The 16,053-nt window shown below is 44.4% G+C and overlaps 2 protein-coding genes across 2 annotated transcripts; one reads left to right on the top strand and one right to left on the bottom strand.

Annotated features, from left to right (window-relative positions):
• Positions 1-4,834: 4,834 nt before the first annotated feature.
• msl2b (MSL complex subunit 2b) lies at positions 4,835-9,664 on the top strand. Its single transcript, XM_072690578.1, has 2 exons — positions 4,835-6,477; positions 7,223-9,664. Exons 1-2 carry the CDS (start codon positions 6,336-6,338, stop codon positions 8,908-8,910), a joined length of 1,830 nt encoding a protein of 609 aa, XP_072546679.1. The 5' UTR covers positions 4,835-6,335; the 3' UTR covers positions 8,911-9,664.
• A 1,170-nt stretch (positions 9,665-10,834) lies between these two features.
• On the bottom strand, positions 10,835-15,474 carry tnfsf10 (TNF superfamily member 10). The gene is made up of 5 exons (XM_072690572.1): positions 15,288-15,474; positions 14,427-14,573; positions 13,214-13,259; positions 12,999-13,118; positions 10,835-12,309 (listed from the first exon to the last, which is right to left on the bottom strand). Exons 1-5 carry the CDS (start codon positions 15,399-15,401, stop codon positions 11,843-11,845), a joined length of 894 nt encoding a protein of 297 aa, XP_072546673.1. The 5' UTR covers positions 15,402-15,474; the 3' UTR covers positions 10,835-11,842.
• Positions 15,475-16,053: the final 579 nt, after the last annotated feature.

Raw genomic sequence — 16,053 nt, 5'->3', positions numbered from 1 at the left:
CATAAAAGCCCAGGCATCCCTGTTCCCAGCTAATTCACACCACTCAGGTGTTCACAGGCCAGCTGGGAATCAAAATCCCTGTCTAGTGGGTCCTGGGTCTTCCTCTGGGTCTCCTCCCAGTTGGTCGTGCCTGGTACATTCTAAAAGGAGGTGCATCCTGAATCATCTCAACTGGCTCCTCTTGATGTGAAGGAGAAATGGCTCTACACTCATTATCTCTTCCCAGGTAACAGGGCTCCTCATCCTATAATGAAGTGTGAGCCCAGCCCCCCGCCAAAAAAAACCCTTTCTGGCCGCTTGTATCCACAACCTCATTTTTTCTGTAATTACCTAGAGTAAGTCCACAAAATAGTTGGCTAGGTTTCCACCACCTACCTAGAGACAGTGGCTGCATGGAGTTTCTGATTCTCATACTAACCACTTCACATTCAGCAGCATGCTCGACCCCCCTGCACACAGAACAATGGGGCATGTGAACTGATCAACCACCAGGTGTATGCCAGCAGACACTCCACGCAGGCTTCCAGGAGTAGGCCACAGTAACCCATTACTGGGCAGGGTACCTGATCGTTTTGTACTCTCTTTAATAAAGGTTTGCCAGGATCGTTGCCCTGGTCCTGTTCGCTTTGGGAGACCCTACCAGGAGCATACCGGCCCTAATAACCTAACTCTGGAGATCATTAGTCCACTCAAGCCCTTCCACCATGGCAAGATCCTGATCCAGGAAGAATGTATCACATCACAACATCTGAAACTGAATAATGAATTTAAATCAATTTTAACTATGTAACAAACTGCGTAACAAACTGCGTAACAAACTCAGTAACAAACTGCGTAACGAATTGTATAATGTTGCATAATCCAAGACATTTTTCTTCTGTAAAGTCCTGTAATGTTACTCTACCACTATATATGCTTCTTTCACTGCAGATGCCATGGTGGACTCCCATGTGACCTCAATGTCCTCCTTTTTAGAAACCAAAATATCACCCTACTATATAAACTGTCACCCAAGGGGTACTATGTAATGGTGTACACATAGTGAAAAGCAGGCAGGTGGTTAACCCCAAGTAGATCTCTGCCCTTTCTGGATTTCTGAATGGCAGAATTTAACTAAATCGCACCAAAAAAAACACCCATAATTCAGACCAGCAAGCTTTGTCAAATGAGGTTAGTTCATTTTTACTGGTAGTAGCTAAAGGTTGAGTAGCTAATGTTGTTCTGTAGGAGTGTTGAGGTTTAGTAGTCCGCTTACTTTAATGCAAACCCTTTCACTGTGTAGTGAGTGTTACCCTGCGTTCACATTAGCAGGTGAAGTCGCTTATGTCGCCCCAAGTTTCTCTCTTGTGGGTGTGTTCAATGCTGCTTTCCACAAGGCTTTGCTTTCCACAAGAAAATGTAATAACATAAAATTAATATTATAAATTTAACACCACACTGTTGAGCAGGGGACCTCGAACCCGGTGTATATGATTGGTCTGAAGACTTTGGAGCCAATGGTTTAGAATGTTGCTTCATAATTCATTTGCATAAGGTTGAGAAAATCTCAGCTTGATTTGCCGTTTGTTGCTTTGTGGTGATGTTGCTTGCCACTTGTTGCTAAACCATGGCTATAAATGGCATATTCCCACAGTTAGGCTGCTTGGAGTAATCATCTAGACTTGTAACTCTTACTTGTAGTAGGAAAGTATAAAATAGCTCCATTGTGGAGAATCTTCAGTAAATAAACGACTTTACACATAAATTTGTTTATTATAATTATTTGTGAAATTTTAGGATGTGACAAGACTAACATTAACTGAAGAGAAAAACAATATAAATAGCATTGACCTTTATGGCCCCACTGTTTGGCCATTCTTCTTTAGGGTCAGATGCTGTATTTAGCACCAGATAACTGGACAGTGGTGTTACTTTTGTTGACAACTTTTTCTTGATATTGCCAACAACCACTCTAAACCTGACATATATCACTTGACATATACATTTACTTTGCTAATATAATAATAATAATGCTATATTAAATATCATACACTAGTCACCAGAAGGTGTTTTGTAATGATAAATCATGTACTGGATCTATATTTGTGTACAGTAAGGATTACTATCTGAAAATATACACAGCATAAAAAAGTTGGCAAAGTTCAATTACCTGTGTATTTTTCCTTTACCTACACCTAATTGTTTTTCATTTATTATTTTAAACTAAAAGGATGAAACGTTTCTATAGTTTAAGGCAGTAACATAACTTCCAGCAGTGCAGACTCATCAGCATAACTCATCTCAAGCATAACATCTTTATTGGACTCATCAGTCTGCATATGATAACAATAACATGCAACAGTAAAGGCCAGTGCATTTGCGGAACATTGCTGTGAGGATTTAACTGTAGTTAGTCATAAAGACATTACTTCTCCATAGCCCATTGCTGGGGTGGGGGTGGGGGGGCGGGTTGTACCTCTTTAACCGATGCTTGGTATTGGGCATTTTTGGACAGACCAACATGAATAAGACTCCCATAAGATGCTAGCTATGCCACTGGCTTTAGGCCAACTTGACTTGTTTTCATATTAATTTTTGTTTAGCTCTTCCTAGCCTAAGCATCTCCTAAAAGATACCGGGCAGCTTTAGACCTCATTATCTTTTGGTTGTGTGGTAACCATGCAATTCTTTCTCGAACTTCCTCTTTTTCCTTTTTAACACTATGCCATAGACAATTAACCTGCTGTGGAATATATGATGCGAAGAGACTGAAATGTTATAAATTACTGAAGGAAAAAGCTTGTTTACTTCACATCTGGTCATTGGTCTTTATCTGTCTTGCTGTTATTGTGGGGGGTGATATCCTAAATTTATTGTAAAATATGTTTCATTCTTGGTTGGGTTTATGATAGATAGACAGACAGACAGAGATGTATTAGAGATAGTTAGAGATGAGGTGGGGTGGTGATCACACAATATCCTGACCACACTAACTCTCTTGTTACTGAATCCTCACAGCAATACTCCTATAAGTCTAGTAGAAGGTCTTCTCTGGACGGTAGAGACCTTAGAGTTACCCCCATAAAAGCAGGATCAGCTCTTTCATTATACCCTTTGATTTCAGAAGATCAATGAATGAGCAGGTTCCAGGATAGCAGCCCTTTGCTAGAGTACGGTGTATTGCCTGCTGTTTATTTTTGCGTAATTTCTTAACACAGCCGCTCATAATTAAACCAATCATCACATCCTTCATGCCTCTGATTCAGCTCTGCATCTTTACATTCCAAGCACAGAGTAAAATCCCTGGCTGCCTGCCCTCCTCCCTGCAAGACACGTACACATCTACACTAAGAAGAGCAGGGGAAATCATGGCTCACCACTCACTCCCCGGCCACTCCCAGGCAAGACTGCCGCTAGCTGACACCTGAAGCTTCTTTTCACAGGCCCGCAAACCTCCTAAATACAAACCCTTCCCACATCCTTCCGCTGTGATCGGTTGTACGTATCCTGTATCCTGTTGGACGGCTTCTAACCTGGATCCAAGATGGGATATGGTTAGACATGGAGACATACAGGTTCTGTATGGCATCCTGCTGCACAGTTGCCCACGGATGTTGCAGCTGGGCCTGTAGACCCTGCAGGTTCACAGCATAAATGCTAGATTGGTGATAAATCTGGTGACCAGGCATGGCCAAGGAAGTGACAGACATTTCTGGGACATTGCTCCATATTACTCAAATTTCTTTTAACACCTTATGCAGATGTATCTATTTTTTAAACTGGAATTATTTGCTCATTAACCAGTGCAGGTGTATAATCACAGGGAGGGTATTTAAATGATGGCTAGCATGCATAACATCTATTAAAAAAAATATATTTAAAGTTTCCACTTCCACCGAAACACTGGCTTCAATTTCAGATACACTACTTAGAACAATCTTCAGCTAGAGTTATTGACACTAAAGCTGAGCATGTAGATTAATTGTATTGGAGATATTTATGTTTATTTATAACATTTGTAACATATGTTAGGTATACAAGCGCAGTACGGGGGGACGGTAGTAAAATAGACAGTAGGATTTGGCAGATATTTTAAACTTTTATTAAATATCTTTATATCAATTTCTGTACATATTGATGGTGAACAGTATATCATACCCCATTGTGCTGCATTTATAATATAGTGATTAAAAATTATAAATTACATATTGTTCCAGGTGTGTTTTCTTTTTTTTTTGGGATGGGTAAATGCATGTTTTCTTAGTTTAAATACTGACAATGTTACAATGGCTAAATGGCACCCCAGTGATCCCAACAGGCCAATGTGCAGAAGTCCAGAAAGTCCATGAGTTTATATTTTCTGCACCGTTCTCTTGCAATCGCTCATTTTTCTTGTGATCCACAGAAATACCGAAAAATCTACTTGTTAACTTGAGATCTCAAGAAAAATAAGTTGTTTAACACGAGACACTGGCACAAAAAAATATAATTAGCTCATAGCCTTTTTGGACGTCTGTATATAGCTAGCTATGTACACGACATGTCAGACTCTCCCACAATCCCTACATCAGAGCATCCCTACAGGAGAGCCGTGAAAGTACAGGGTTATGAATTGCTAGAGGGTCGCTGGAGTCGTTCAGAATGTGTAAATACAGTTAAATAAAAGGTGGGGAAATTTACATTTGTGTTTACAGAATTTCGCCAAAAATAAGCCCCTGTCCTCCTCCTCCTCCTGCCTCCTCCTCCTGCCTCCACCTACGTAACGTTTATGTAACCAAGGGAACCGGTTCTCGGACGTCGCCGTGTTCTCGCGAGACTCGGGCAGCAGCGCCCCCTCCTTGTGCTAATGCAGAGAGGAAAAGGGAGGGGAGAAGTGCTACAGCCCCAGCAGCCTTTTCAAACACAAATACACCGCACATTTTACACATTTCCCCAGCAGAAACCCGGACCCCGAGAGTTGGATATAATCTACGTTCGCTTTTTAACCGGCTTCCCGCTTCGAGTGCGCCCCGAGGAGGCGGCGGAGCGGCAGGATACATCCCAAACAGGAGAGAAGCGGCCTGTTTTGTTCCTGATATCCCGGAGCCGAGTCTCACGCTCGCTGGCGACCGGTGGGGTAGCTTCTCGCCCAGTTTCTCGAGCTTTTTTCACCACTTTCTTCTCTTTTCGCTCTCCGTGTCAAGCCGTGTGCTTGTGGTTCGCTAGTTATGTCGCTGACGTGAGCGACCGAGCGACCGAACGGAAGCTATTTTCGGCGCTTCGGGAGAAAGTCGTAGGGAAAGCGGGCCTGTTTTGTTTTTGCAACGGACGGCACCGCCATGAAAAGCAGAGGGGGACAATAACACACGCACGCAAGCGAGCGAGCAAGCAAGCAAGCAAGCACACCGCGCTACGGCTTTTTTCCGCCTGCTCTCCGTATCCGCCGGGCGCTAACGACGGTTAGCCCGTCGTGAAGGAGAAAAGGCGATGTGAAAAAAGCGGCGCACGACGACGGCTTGAGTTCACGACGACAACGAGGGGCTGAAAACTGGCCGCGTTTGAATTCAGGAGCTCAAAGCTGCTCATTCTGGCCATTGGAGGCCAGCTAGCGTTGCGACTCCTCGGCGAAGAGCGCCACCACTGTTATTGTTGTTGCATTTGAAATCGGAAAAAAGGCGAGAGAGAGAAGCTGATATATATCCCCCCTCCTCCTCCTCCTCCTCCTCCTCCTCCTCCTCATCCACCACCACCACCACCACCTCCTCAAGAAACAGGCCCTCTTCACAGCAGGGATTTTTTTGAGGACGATTTACGGATTTAACGCAAGCTCATGATGATTATTCGGGCTTGTTTCCTGTCACGGATGAGAGAGAAGGCCGTTAAAAATGGAGCGGTTGTACTGATCGCGATGTGTGCCGTGCTTCTGTGGAAAGACATCTCCAGCGTTCGTGTGTGCTGATTAGCTGCCTGTGCTAGCTAACTGGCCGACATCACGGCGCGCGTGTGCGGATATTGACGGTCAGCCGTGGATTACATGGACACACGTTGCGCTCAAATCGCTGGAGACTGAACGTGCGGGAAGCCTGGTTGCATGGTTGGACCAACCCGTGAACGTTATCACGGTGGACGGTGTTGTTAGGAAGGTCCAGCAGCTCCCTAGCCGAAGCATTAATCTCACTGGGCGACATTGTGGAGAGCGTTAGCCGGCGGGACCTGCTGCGTGATCCTCCCTCTATCTCTCTCTCTCTCTTTCTCTCTCTCTCTCTCTCTTTCTTTCTCTCTCCCTGCTTCTTTCTCTCTGTCTGTCTCTGTCTCTCTCTCTTTCTGTTTTTTTTTCTCTCCGTGCTGCATCTGTCGAGCCCTGAGACTTGCTGAGGATGAACCCGGTGAATGCGACCGCTCTCTACGTGTCCGCTTGCCGTTCGGTGCTGCAGTGCGATCCCCGGGACCCCCAGGCTTTGGCCGAGCTCTATAAGCTATTACCCTTCTTCAGGCAGTCTCTCGCCTGCCTAGTGTGCGGTAAGCATCCTTCGAGTTTGTGTGTGTGTGTGTGTGTGTGTGTGTGTGTGTGTGTGTGTGTGTGTAGTCCTTGTGTAGCTCCTCCTCGGCCCTGTCGAGCACGACACACCCCCGTTGAGTCCCAATGCACTGGTTGCTGACTGCAAATAAGAGCAGGCCTGTCGCCCTCTTCTGAAGCATGTCTGTTCATTTAGCCCCTCTTTCCTGATAATGTGGCCCATGGGTGTTGTCATGCATGCATATGAAGGGTTGGATTAATTCACCATATTGGAGAAATACTATGTGTTTGTGTTAAAGGGGGTTCATTGCAGTTTGTGAAATACCACAAAGCATGCAAATCTGATCAGTTGCTTTTTTGCATTGTTTATTTTTTCATAATTGTGTGTGCATGCATCTGTTGATCTTAATATGTATATGGATGCATGTGTGTTTACCAGGTGACAGTCAAATCCATTGGAACACCCCCCCCCCCTCCAATGGGTGTGCAGGCATGGATTTGCATGTTGTGACGAATTTGCCATGTGCATTGTGCTTAAACGTGCTTACAAACAAGAGTCGTGTGAAAAATAAGGTTTTTGTCCCCTTTCGTGGCACACTGAGTAGCAGCCTCCAGCTTACGCCGAGGTGGTTGATTAAGAGCGCCATCTACTGACGTGATTGTCTGTATTGCATGCTCAGATGTTTTCAAATCAACCATGACGTCTTTCTAATCTCACATAATTGGTCTTTTTGTTTCTTTTTATAGGGAATTTGCTCCAAGATCCGATCGCCCCGACCAACTCATCATGCCAGCACTATGTCTGCAAAGCGTGTAAAGGCAAAAAGATGATGATGAAGCCGTCTTGCAGCTGGTGTAAGGACTATGACCAGTTTGAGGAGAATAAGCAGCTATGTATTTTAGTCGATTGCTACAGGAAGCTCTGTGAGTACATTGCAGAGTCTCCCCTTGCCTCACACATTTCAAGTGCTGTTGAGGGATCCCCAGACATATTGGCCCTGTTGAATGAGGGCCTTTCGTTGGACAGTAGTAAGCAGCAGGAGGAGGACTCTCTGTCGCTAAACTTGACTCATCACTCTCCTCCTCCCTCGACATCGGAGACCTCTCCTGAGGAGGACCAGTCGCCCCATTCGTCAGAGGTGAAGGAGCAGCCCCTGAGTCCGTTAGGGGTGAATGGCCTTCAGGACTGTAATGGGTTAAGTAATGTGGACGAGTTAACATCCAGCTTGCCCTCACCTCATGCTAATGTCCCTGTGACAGTGGAAGTGGAGGGCGAGGTTGTGAAACAAGAGAACTTTACTGATGAAATTCCTGTATGTGAGGCTGTGGCAACAGCTGGTGAGGAGCTGTGTGCCAGCAGCATGGACATATGCGGTTTCGGGGAGGATATAAAGCACGATGGGGGCACTCTTCTGTTGAGTATGGAAGAAGTGCTCAGGACTCTAGAGCCAGACCACGTTCCTCAGGATGAGTGCCCCGCTATCCTACAGTCAAGCCTGGAGGCTTCAGGGAACATAAACGGACCTTTTGGCTGTTCCACCACCTCTGCTGACTCTTCTCGGCAGATTTCCTCCCTTCCTCTTGACTCTGCAGGGGTCTTAGCCCCCCAGCATCCAGCCTCACAACAGAACCCTCTGCCCTCCCCTGGAATATCCTGTTCTGCTGTTACTCCCAGAGTGCCGCGGTCTAGCCGTAAACGCTCCCGCTCTGAGAGCGACAGTGAAAAGATTCAACCTCTCCCCATATCTACCATTATCAGGGGGCCCGCTCTTGGTGCCTCCGTGCCTGTTCCTGTGAAGTGTGAACCTAAAGCTCCAGCACAGGCTGCACCCCACATGGCGGCTGTCCCCAATGGTGGGGGATTGTCAAAAGTGGGAAAGGCCTTGTTGGTGCCCAATAAAAGTGTCAAAAAGCCCCTTGACCAGCATGGACCCAAAAAGGCGTACACAAAGGCAAAACAGAGTGCTCCCAAATCGAAAGATAAGACGAAAGAACGGATTGCGACCAATCCCCTTGTTCCAGGGAGCCCGACAAAAGTGGTGTACAAGAAGCCGCAGGAGAAAAAGGGCTGCAAGTGCGGCAGGGCCACCCAAAACCCAAGTGTTCTTACGTGTCGGGGCCAGCGATGCCCGTGTTACTCCAACCGCAAAGCCTGTCTGGACTGCATATGCAGAGGCTGCCAGAACTCCTACATGGCCAATGGTGAGAAGAAGCTGGAGGCGTTCGCTGTGCCAGAGAAAGCCCTAGAGCAGACCAGGCTAACTCTGGGCATCAATGTCACCAGCATAGCAGTGAGGAATGCAGGTGGCAGCGGCGCTGGGGGTGTGCTGAATGTCACCTCCACGTCAGGCCCACCTGTAACCTCGTTTTTAGCTGCCGGACCTCACGAAGACAAGGGGTTTGATGAGACTTTGGACATGAGGTTTGACTGTTGAGCCCCGCACAATGCTCTTACCATCGCACCCCCTTATTCCATCCTGGCTCACTCTCGGCAAGGTGCCGCTGAGACCTGAGGGGAGCCAGTGGAGTCAACAAAATAAGGCAGCTACTGTGATTCTGTTCCAGTTCATGTTATCAATTGAATTAGTCATTGCTGAAGCTTGTGCCTATAAATCACTTGTAACATTCTTTTTTTCGTTGTCTTACACACTATTGTGAATTAGAAAAGAGTCATGTTACTGTAAGTTGAGAGAATTCCATTGGCAGGTTTTTTTTTTTTGATTGTTTTTCTACAAGTGATCTATACGGCATGATCTTTGGCAAGAAATGCTTGACCTCGTTGTTGTGGGTCATGTTATGTGCATATGTGGATGACTTTGAGTTTGTAGGCTAGAAGACGAGACCTGTTCGATGAAATGGTACCTGCTATGTCAGTAGAGACTGGTTGTATTTATAAACATTTTTTGTACACAGACTTATGGAATTCAATTTCAAAGTACATTTTATGATATATTTTTTAAGTTACATTAACAACATTTGCAGTATTTATTGGGCATCACTTAACATAGATTGTGGTCCATCTAGGGCTTCATCAGGATACCATTTCTACAGATGCAAGTCACTGAGATGCAGTATGTTCGGTTTCTGTCTAAATTATGTTGCAGTCCTGTTTGTGCTAGTTTATGCTCTCTAAAACTTTTTTTTTTCCCTTGGGGCATTTAAATACCTGTAATATAAATGTAACATATTTCCACATAAAAAGAAAAAAAATCAAATCTGACTCCTGTCTTTTATTTCTCTAACTGAGTGCATGAAGTAAGTTGATGAAGTCAGTACTGGGGTGTTTTTAAGAAATTGGACTTTGTAGTGGCTTGAACTGTTAGATGCAGTTATCCTGTAGTACCACCAGTGGGCAGAAGAGAGGTCTAGAAATTCGAAAAGTCTGAAATTATGCATTTGAATCACGTTTAAAGTGTCCTATTTTATCCATGGGTTGACTTAATTCTGCATAAAAGAGGTGTACATATATACCTCTCGCATCCATATTGTTATCTAGTCGTGAGTTACGTAGTAATGTGTATTTACTCCTTTGTACACATTACATCATCTGCCTTGCAGATATAGTTATTTGTGTCTCCGGTGTAGAGCTCTGATTTCAGGAAGGGCAGCATTATCTTAGTCTTGTTTGTGCTGTAGACCAACTTGGTTGGTCTAAAAACCTTGACTGTGGTTAGATAAGTGCTTGTTCCCTGTATTATACCTTCTTATTTGTGTAGGGGGTAATTCCATGGTTGTTCTCAACCTCCGGCTGTAGTTGTGCTTCCTTTGTTTCCCCACTGCCTTCTTTTTGCAGAGCCCATGCACATTCCCCTTTGGATCCGGAGTATTAGCAATCTCAGATTTTATTTTATATGAAATTCATTCTCTAAACATTTTGTTCAAATCTTAACTTTGAATGTTTACCAACTTTGATGCTGTTAGCTGGTCTGACTCTGTTTTTACAAAATATGGGCTCCTGCCAAAGTTAGGCATGTTGGGGCACTGAGGGATCAGATGCCAAATGAAATGAATTGAGAAAATACCAGTAAGTCAAAAATAGGGCTGCTTTTTCTTTGTTTGGCTGCTATTATGGTCTAATGTGACTGATCCTCAGTATCCCTCTGAGCGTGCCCAGAGCGTCTCACCATGCCTCTTGAGGATGAATGATCCTGATGATAGTTTAGCAGCAACACTCCAGCAAACCACCTTCAATTTGTATGTTAGTGAAAGTCTGCAAATATACATATATAGTTTGAGCTATGCGTCACCTGACCTGCCATATGCTAGCTATGTGTCTTCTGACCCAAATGTTCATTTTTTCCCAAATATGCATATTCAGCCTTCATTTGTAAATATGATATAGAAAATATTGCCAGTGACTCTTAGCAATATGGTCTTTATTCAGTGTGCTTTTTAGTGTTGCATTGGAAAATGTAAGCATTCCTGTAGTTTCAGTGAAATACTGGTAAATTTACACAGCTGTGATATCTAGGTACTAGGTGTTTTTAACGGTTGTAAAATGTACAATGTCACAGTAATCTCTAAAAACAGATTTGCCTTGATCTCATACAAAGAGCTACTTCCATGTTTCCTTTTGGCATGATCTGCCCATTCAGAAACATGGACAACACAGTGAAGTAGTAAAGATGTAGGTAACATTCATTTTTCAGTGAAAACATTCATAAAAAAATAGTCAGAGAAGACAACTGTAAGAATCCAGAGCCTACCGCTGAGATACTCCTCTGCAATGGTGATGCTTATTATTAATACATCCACTGTTTTATGAACAGGAAACATTTCAAATGCTATACAATAACACTTCCAACAACGACAGAGCAAATACAGAAACCTTGTGGTACGTCTCAGTTTGATTATGGCATGCCATGTCAGTATTCCATGTTACGACGTAAGGACGCTGCCTCCACTTCACTGCACAGCACAGGAATCCCGATCTCCTATTTACCTGCACAGTGCTCTTTTTTTTTTCTTCTCACAAGGTCATACATTCAAGTTCCGCTGTGACCCAGTCGACTTGCTTCCAAGTGTCCGGGCAAGCCCTTTAGAGTTCCTGCCTCCTGAGCAGATGTTATGAGCTACACCCTTGATTTTCTCAGGGCCTTCGATCCACTCTGATCCTCTCTGGCTTTTCCCCAGATCCACTGAGCCGAATGCACCCGCCTTTCGACGACCCAATCGGTCCGGGTAAAGAGCACTGGCTAGAGACAGTGTATCGCAACACACATATACAGCTGGTTTTCAGATGCTTGGCAGCTTTTCAAAGGGAGCTCGGAAAACATACCAAGCAAGCTGAGTCCTGTCGCTTGCCTGACAGAGGAGAACCGTTGCAGTCTGAACGTTAAATAAAACCTTCCTGTGCCATCGCTGGGCCTAGCTGACAAGGAAAGCGCCGAAAAAGCTTGACTTCTCGTCCATGTCAATAGTGCTCACGTTACTGACAGTGACAAATAGCCTGTCGCCGCCTGCTAGCTGGAACAAGCCCGCCTGATAAATGGAGTACAGTCCGTACTCCGCATCCCTGGACCAGCAGGTGGTCCGAGCGTTTTTCATCAACAGAATTGGCACTGGGTAGGAGATTACTTTTTTATAGACATACTGCAGCATGGGCTTTCCCCTGGCTGTCTCTGTTGTGGTGCCATCATCATCTTCTCCTCGCTCCCCCTCATCCTCCTCCATGAGTGTGTGTCTGAAGTAAGTCTGGGAGTAGATGTAGTAAAGGCCAGCCTGAGGCACCACCAGCTCCCCGTCGTTCAGTTCCACATTCTGGAGAAAGGCCAGGCCCTTCTCGGACTCCCACGACTGGATCTTCTGGCCGTAGACCTTCCTGTTGGAGGGACCTGTAGCAGCGAGGCCAGAGAGAAGGATTATGGGGTTGGGTTTGTCAGAAAAGCACCATTGTTTCAATGTTTGGCAGCACAGAGGAAAGGGGATGCATATTTCAAAGACCAGGCTCAAGTTACACACCAGCCTTTTTGTTTTAGTCCAAATGAGCAGCGCAGTTTAATGGAATACAATGCATTTGTTTCTTAAGCGGAGCGTAGAGGCTTTCATATTACACACAAGTCCGTCAACAGCTTCACAAAAGCTGAAGAAAAACCCTTAAGCATTGGAATTTTCAATCGTTCTGAGCGCACACATCCACACAGATGTTGTTTGTAGAGAAATAAGGGCTGGTTTAATTTCTGCTGGCTAAGATGTTGTTGGACTGTCTGCTTGCAATAAAGACATATATTGTTTGGACTCTGCCCTCAGACAGTCAATACAAAGGTCCATAAAAGCAGACTGCACAGTCCAGTGATTAGAAATACTGGTTGGATTAGAAATGGAAGATTACACATTCATATCTGGCACTGTCTCATTCGCTCTTTAAGTGTGTGAGGACATGTGTAGCCATGCTATTTGGACAGGAATAAGGAAACTGGGTCTAGCTAAAAATTTCACCATTCCAGATCAAGTAAGCATAGAGTCTCTTACAAGGTCCTATTACATGTTTAATAACATCAGAAAGTATTTATACAAGACACACCTCCACCATCCTTGTCTGCATCTGGAATGTAGCTGCCTGTAACATGAGCAGCAACCTTGGGCCGAGGGGGGGCGTCCTGGTCTTGGATCACCAAGGAAGGGAGGACTCGGGAGACTTCATCTGGAAAGAGTCCAGTGGTTTAGGTTCTTGTGAATTTTGGTTTGAAACTTGCTACACTTGTAACAGAAGGAAAAAATATTTTCTTTCAAACATACCTTTTACAGCCGAGGAGATTTCTTTCTGGTAGCGGTTAGACATTGACTGTGAGGAACAACAACATTTATTGGGATTTAATGGTTCAAGCAACTTTGGATTATGAACTTAAATGCAACACATGGGTAAACTTATTGCCGCACGTTCAACAACTAAATGTAGTATGATGAGTAAAAACGCTGCAGAACATGTTCTAAGCAGATGTCTTTAACCCCAGACCTTGTCTATGGAATCATGGGTGGGCAATCAAGTGGCAGCGACAGCTCAGTTAAATACTGATGCTTTCAAAATCCAGGACTGGAAACTGGATTCAAGGTGCGGAGTTAAATGATTCGATTTTGACCAGTTGATCTAATATACTAAGATCTAATATACTAATAAAATTACATTTTTTTGGTAATTTTATTCACAACAATATGTGGATTGTTTAGTTGAAAAGGCAGTAGTTATGCCTGAACAACCCTTCCTTTAATCAATGGTTTGATCTAAATGACAATAAAAAATAAAAATAAAAAAAATGGCAAGTTAAAAGTGAGGCTCAGAGAATATCTGGACATTAATGGGTTAAAGATGGCAAAGTAAAGGTTTTCAGTCTAATGTAACCAGATATCTCCCCTCAGAAGCTCAATTAAATATCAATGGCTACAAAATCCAGGACTGAAAAAAAAATAAGTTCAAATTTGGATATCATTTATTTATTCCATGTAATTTTTGTACTTTTATTCACAATCAAATGTGGATGGTTCAGCTGTTTTCTTGAACAATAATCAGGAGTCACGACTGAACTGAATCAAGTAATAATTTTTTAGCTCCTTTTTAAAAAATCTAATCTGAGCTAATCTCAGAGAACATCTGGACAACATGTCAAATATGGACATCAATGGGTTAAAGCTGGCAAAGTAAAGGTTTTCGGTCTACTGTAACCAGATACCTCGGAAGCTTCATTAAATATCAATGGCTACAAAATAAAATAGTAAAATTAGTTCAAATAATTTTTGTCCTTTAATTCACACTCGAGTGTGGACTGTTCAAATCAGACCCAGGCTAATCTCAGAGAACATCTGGACAAAGGGGCAGCATTCCAGACTGGGACATTAGTGGGTTAAGGCTGGCAAGCCTAGTAAATTCCTTTAGTAATTAAAAAAGAGGAAAGGTATCTCAGCCATAAATGGGTTCATTGTATCTGCATCCTGTCCCCCCCTCTGAAGCCGATACCTTTTCTATCAGAAAGTGGAGCTGCTGCGTGACCTGCCAGCAGGGGTCGTCTTTTCCCTCCGCAGCGCCAACGTCCAAACCCTTGATGGACCTGAGGTTGGCGCGCATCAAACAAGAGACGCTGCTTTTGGAAAACGTCTCCTTCATCTGCGGAAGAGAAACACTGCGTTTAGCAGCATGTACTTACTGTATATGCTCGCCACCTCCACTGTACTGCGATTAAACCACTTCACGCGCTCACAGTTCAGAGTTAAAAGGGTAGCTAGATGTGGTTTGCGTAGCCTGAGGCGATGCATGAAAATGAATATTGCATGCATGAATATGTATTTTTTTTTAGGTTTATTTCAGATCTATATTTTCAAGAAGGAACGGAAAGATATTCTCAGGCAGAAATGAAAGCTAGATCATGTGCTAAGACTCCTTTTCTGCCTAGCAGAGCCTGCTGAGCTGAGCTGAGCCGAGTAGTGCTTTCGTTTAGTCTCAGGAAAAAATAATAATAGCCCAGACTCAAACCTAATAAACCTGACCAGCCTCGGCCTAATAACGCTGTCTTTCCCTCACCCTGCTGTACAAGCTGCTGATCACATGCGCCTGCATTTGCTGCACTTCTTCTGCAGGGCTCCACTGGGCGACCTGTTGGAGTGGGTCCAGTCAAGCTTTCGAGTCCAAACGATGAGCTCTACACACAAAGCAGACGCTTTCCCCTCGAAACACACACACCCTAAACTGCTTTCCCTACACGAACACACTCCTCCAGGAGCTCCAGAGCTAAACCTAACGCGCTAAGCCTTCTTTCCCCGTGTCTTCAGACCAGCAACACTGAAAAAAGCTCCCCCAAAAAGTTGCAACACGAGGCCTTACCGTCGTCAGAACGTTGCTGAAGTATATGAAGGTGACAGCCACGGCGATGGTTTGCAGCAGGATGGCAGCCAGCAGCAGGAGTCCGATGTACTGCATTGTGTGGGAGCTTGTCATGCTGAATCGTTGCGTGCAGTGCAGCAGCCCGAGACAAAAGCTGGAGCTGAATTCTTTCCCCTCAGTACATATGAAACACACACACACACACACACACACACACACAGCATGGAGGCGGAGCAGGGCTAGCTATCAAGGAAACTGTAAGAGGAACATGCAGGCTGCTTTTTGTCCTGAACCTCAAACAGGCCTCTTTCGTTTTCTAGCTTGAACCATTTGAACCGTTCATTTGCCAGAAAGACAGCTAAAGTTTTGCCTGGGCTTGACAGCTGGTGTGTTGCTGATTCATCTGGACCATCATATCTGTGTACACATAGCTGGACTGGTGGATGAAGTCAGACCAGTCCCTCCATATGAGGAAAAAAAAAAAAAAAAACCCAATCCCCAAACCCCAAGCCCTGTTTTTGATTCCTGCCCACAAACTCTACGACCACGGCCTCTCGCTGTTTTACTTGAGAGTGGCCCTGTTGGACCCAAAAGCAGTGCAGTGTGCTGTGTATATACAACCCAGCACTAACATGCTAACATGTGGTTGCAATCTAGGCTCCAAAGAGGTTTCTGGGGAGTATTCGGCTCATATTGTTCCTCAGCGTGGCATTCTGTAGGGGATGGAGCATTCGCTCATGATTTATGGAGCTTTATTCTCCCTCGT

Source organism: Salminus brasiliensis, chromosome 1, assembly GCF_030463535.1.
Source record: "Salminus brasiliensis chromosome 1, fSalBra1.hap2, whole genome shotgun sequence".
NCBI lineage: Eukaryota > Metazoa > Chordata > Actinopteri > Characiformes > Bryconidae > Salminus > Salminus brasiliensis.
This window is presented reverse-complemented; position numbering and strand designations above follow the sequence as displayed.

Coding starts and splice junctions, on each gene's coding strand:
- msl2b (XM_072690578.1), top strand. CDS start 6,336: ATGAACCCGGTGAATGCGACCGCTCTCTACGTGTCCGCTTGCCGTTCG. Junction 6,478..7,222: donor TCTCGCCTGCCTAGTGTGCG/GTAAGCATCCTT, acceptor TTCTTTTTATAG/GGAATTTGCTCCAAGATCCG.
- tnfsf10 (XM_072690572.1), bottom strand. CDS start 15,401: ATGACAAGCTCCCACACAATGCAGTACATCGGACTCCTGCTGCTGGCT. Junction 14,574..15,287: donor TCAGCAACGTTCTGACGACG/GTAAGGCCTCGT, acceptor TCTCTTCCGCAG/ATGAAGGAGACGTTTTCCAA. Junction 13,119..13,213: donor AATCTCCTCGGCTGTAAAAG/GTATGTTTGAAA, acceptor GACTCTTTCCAG/ATGAAGTCTCCCGAGTCCTC.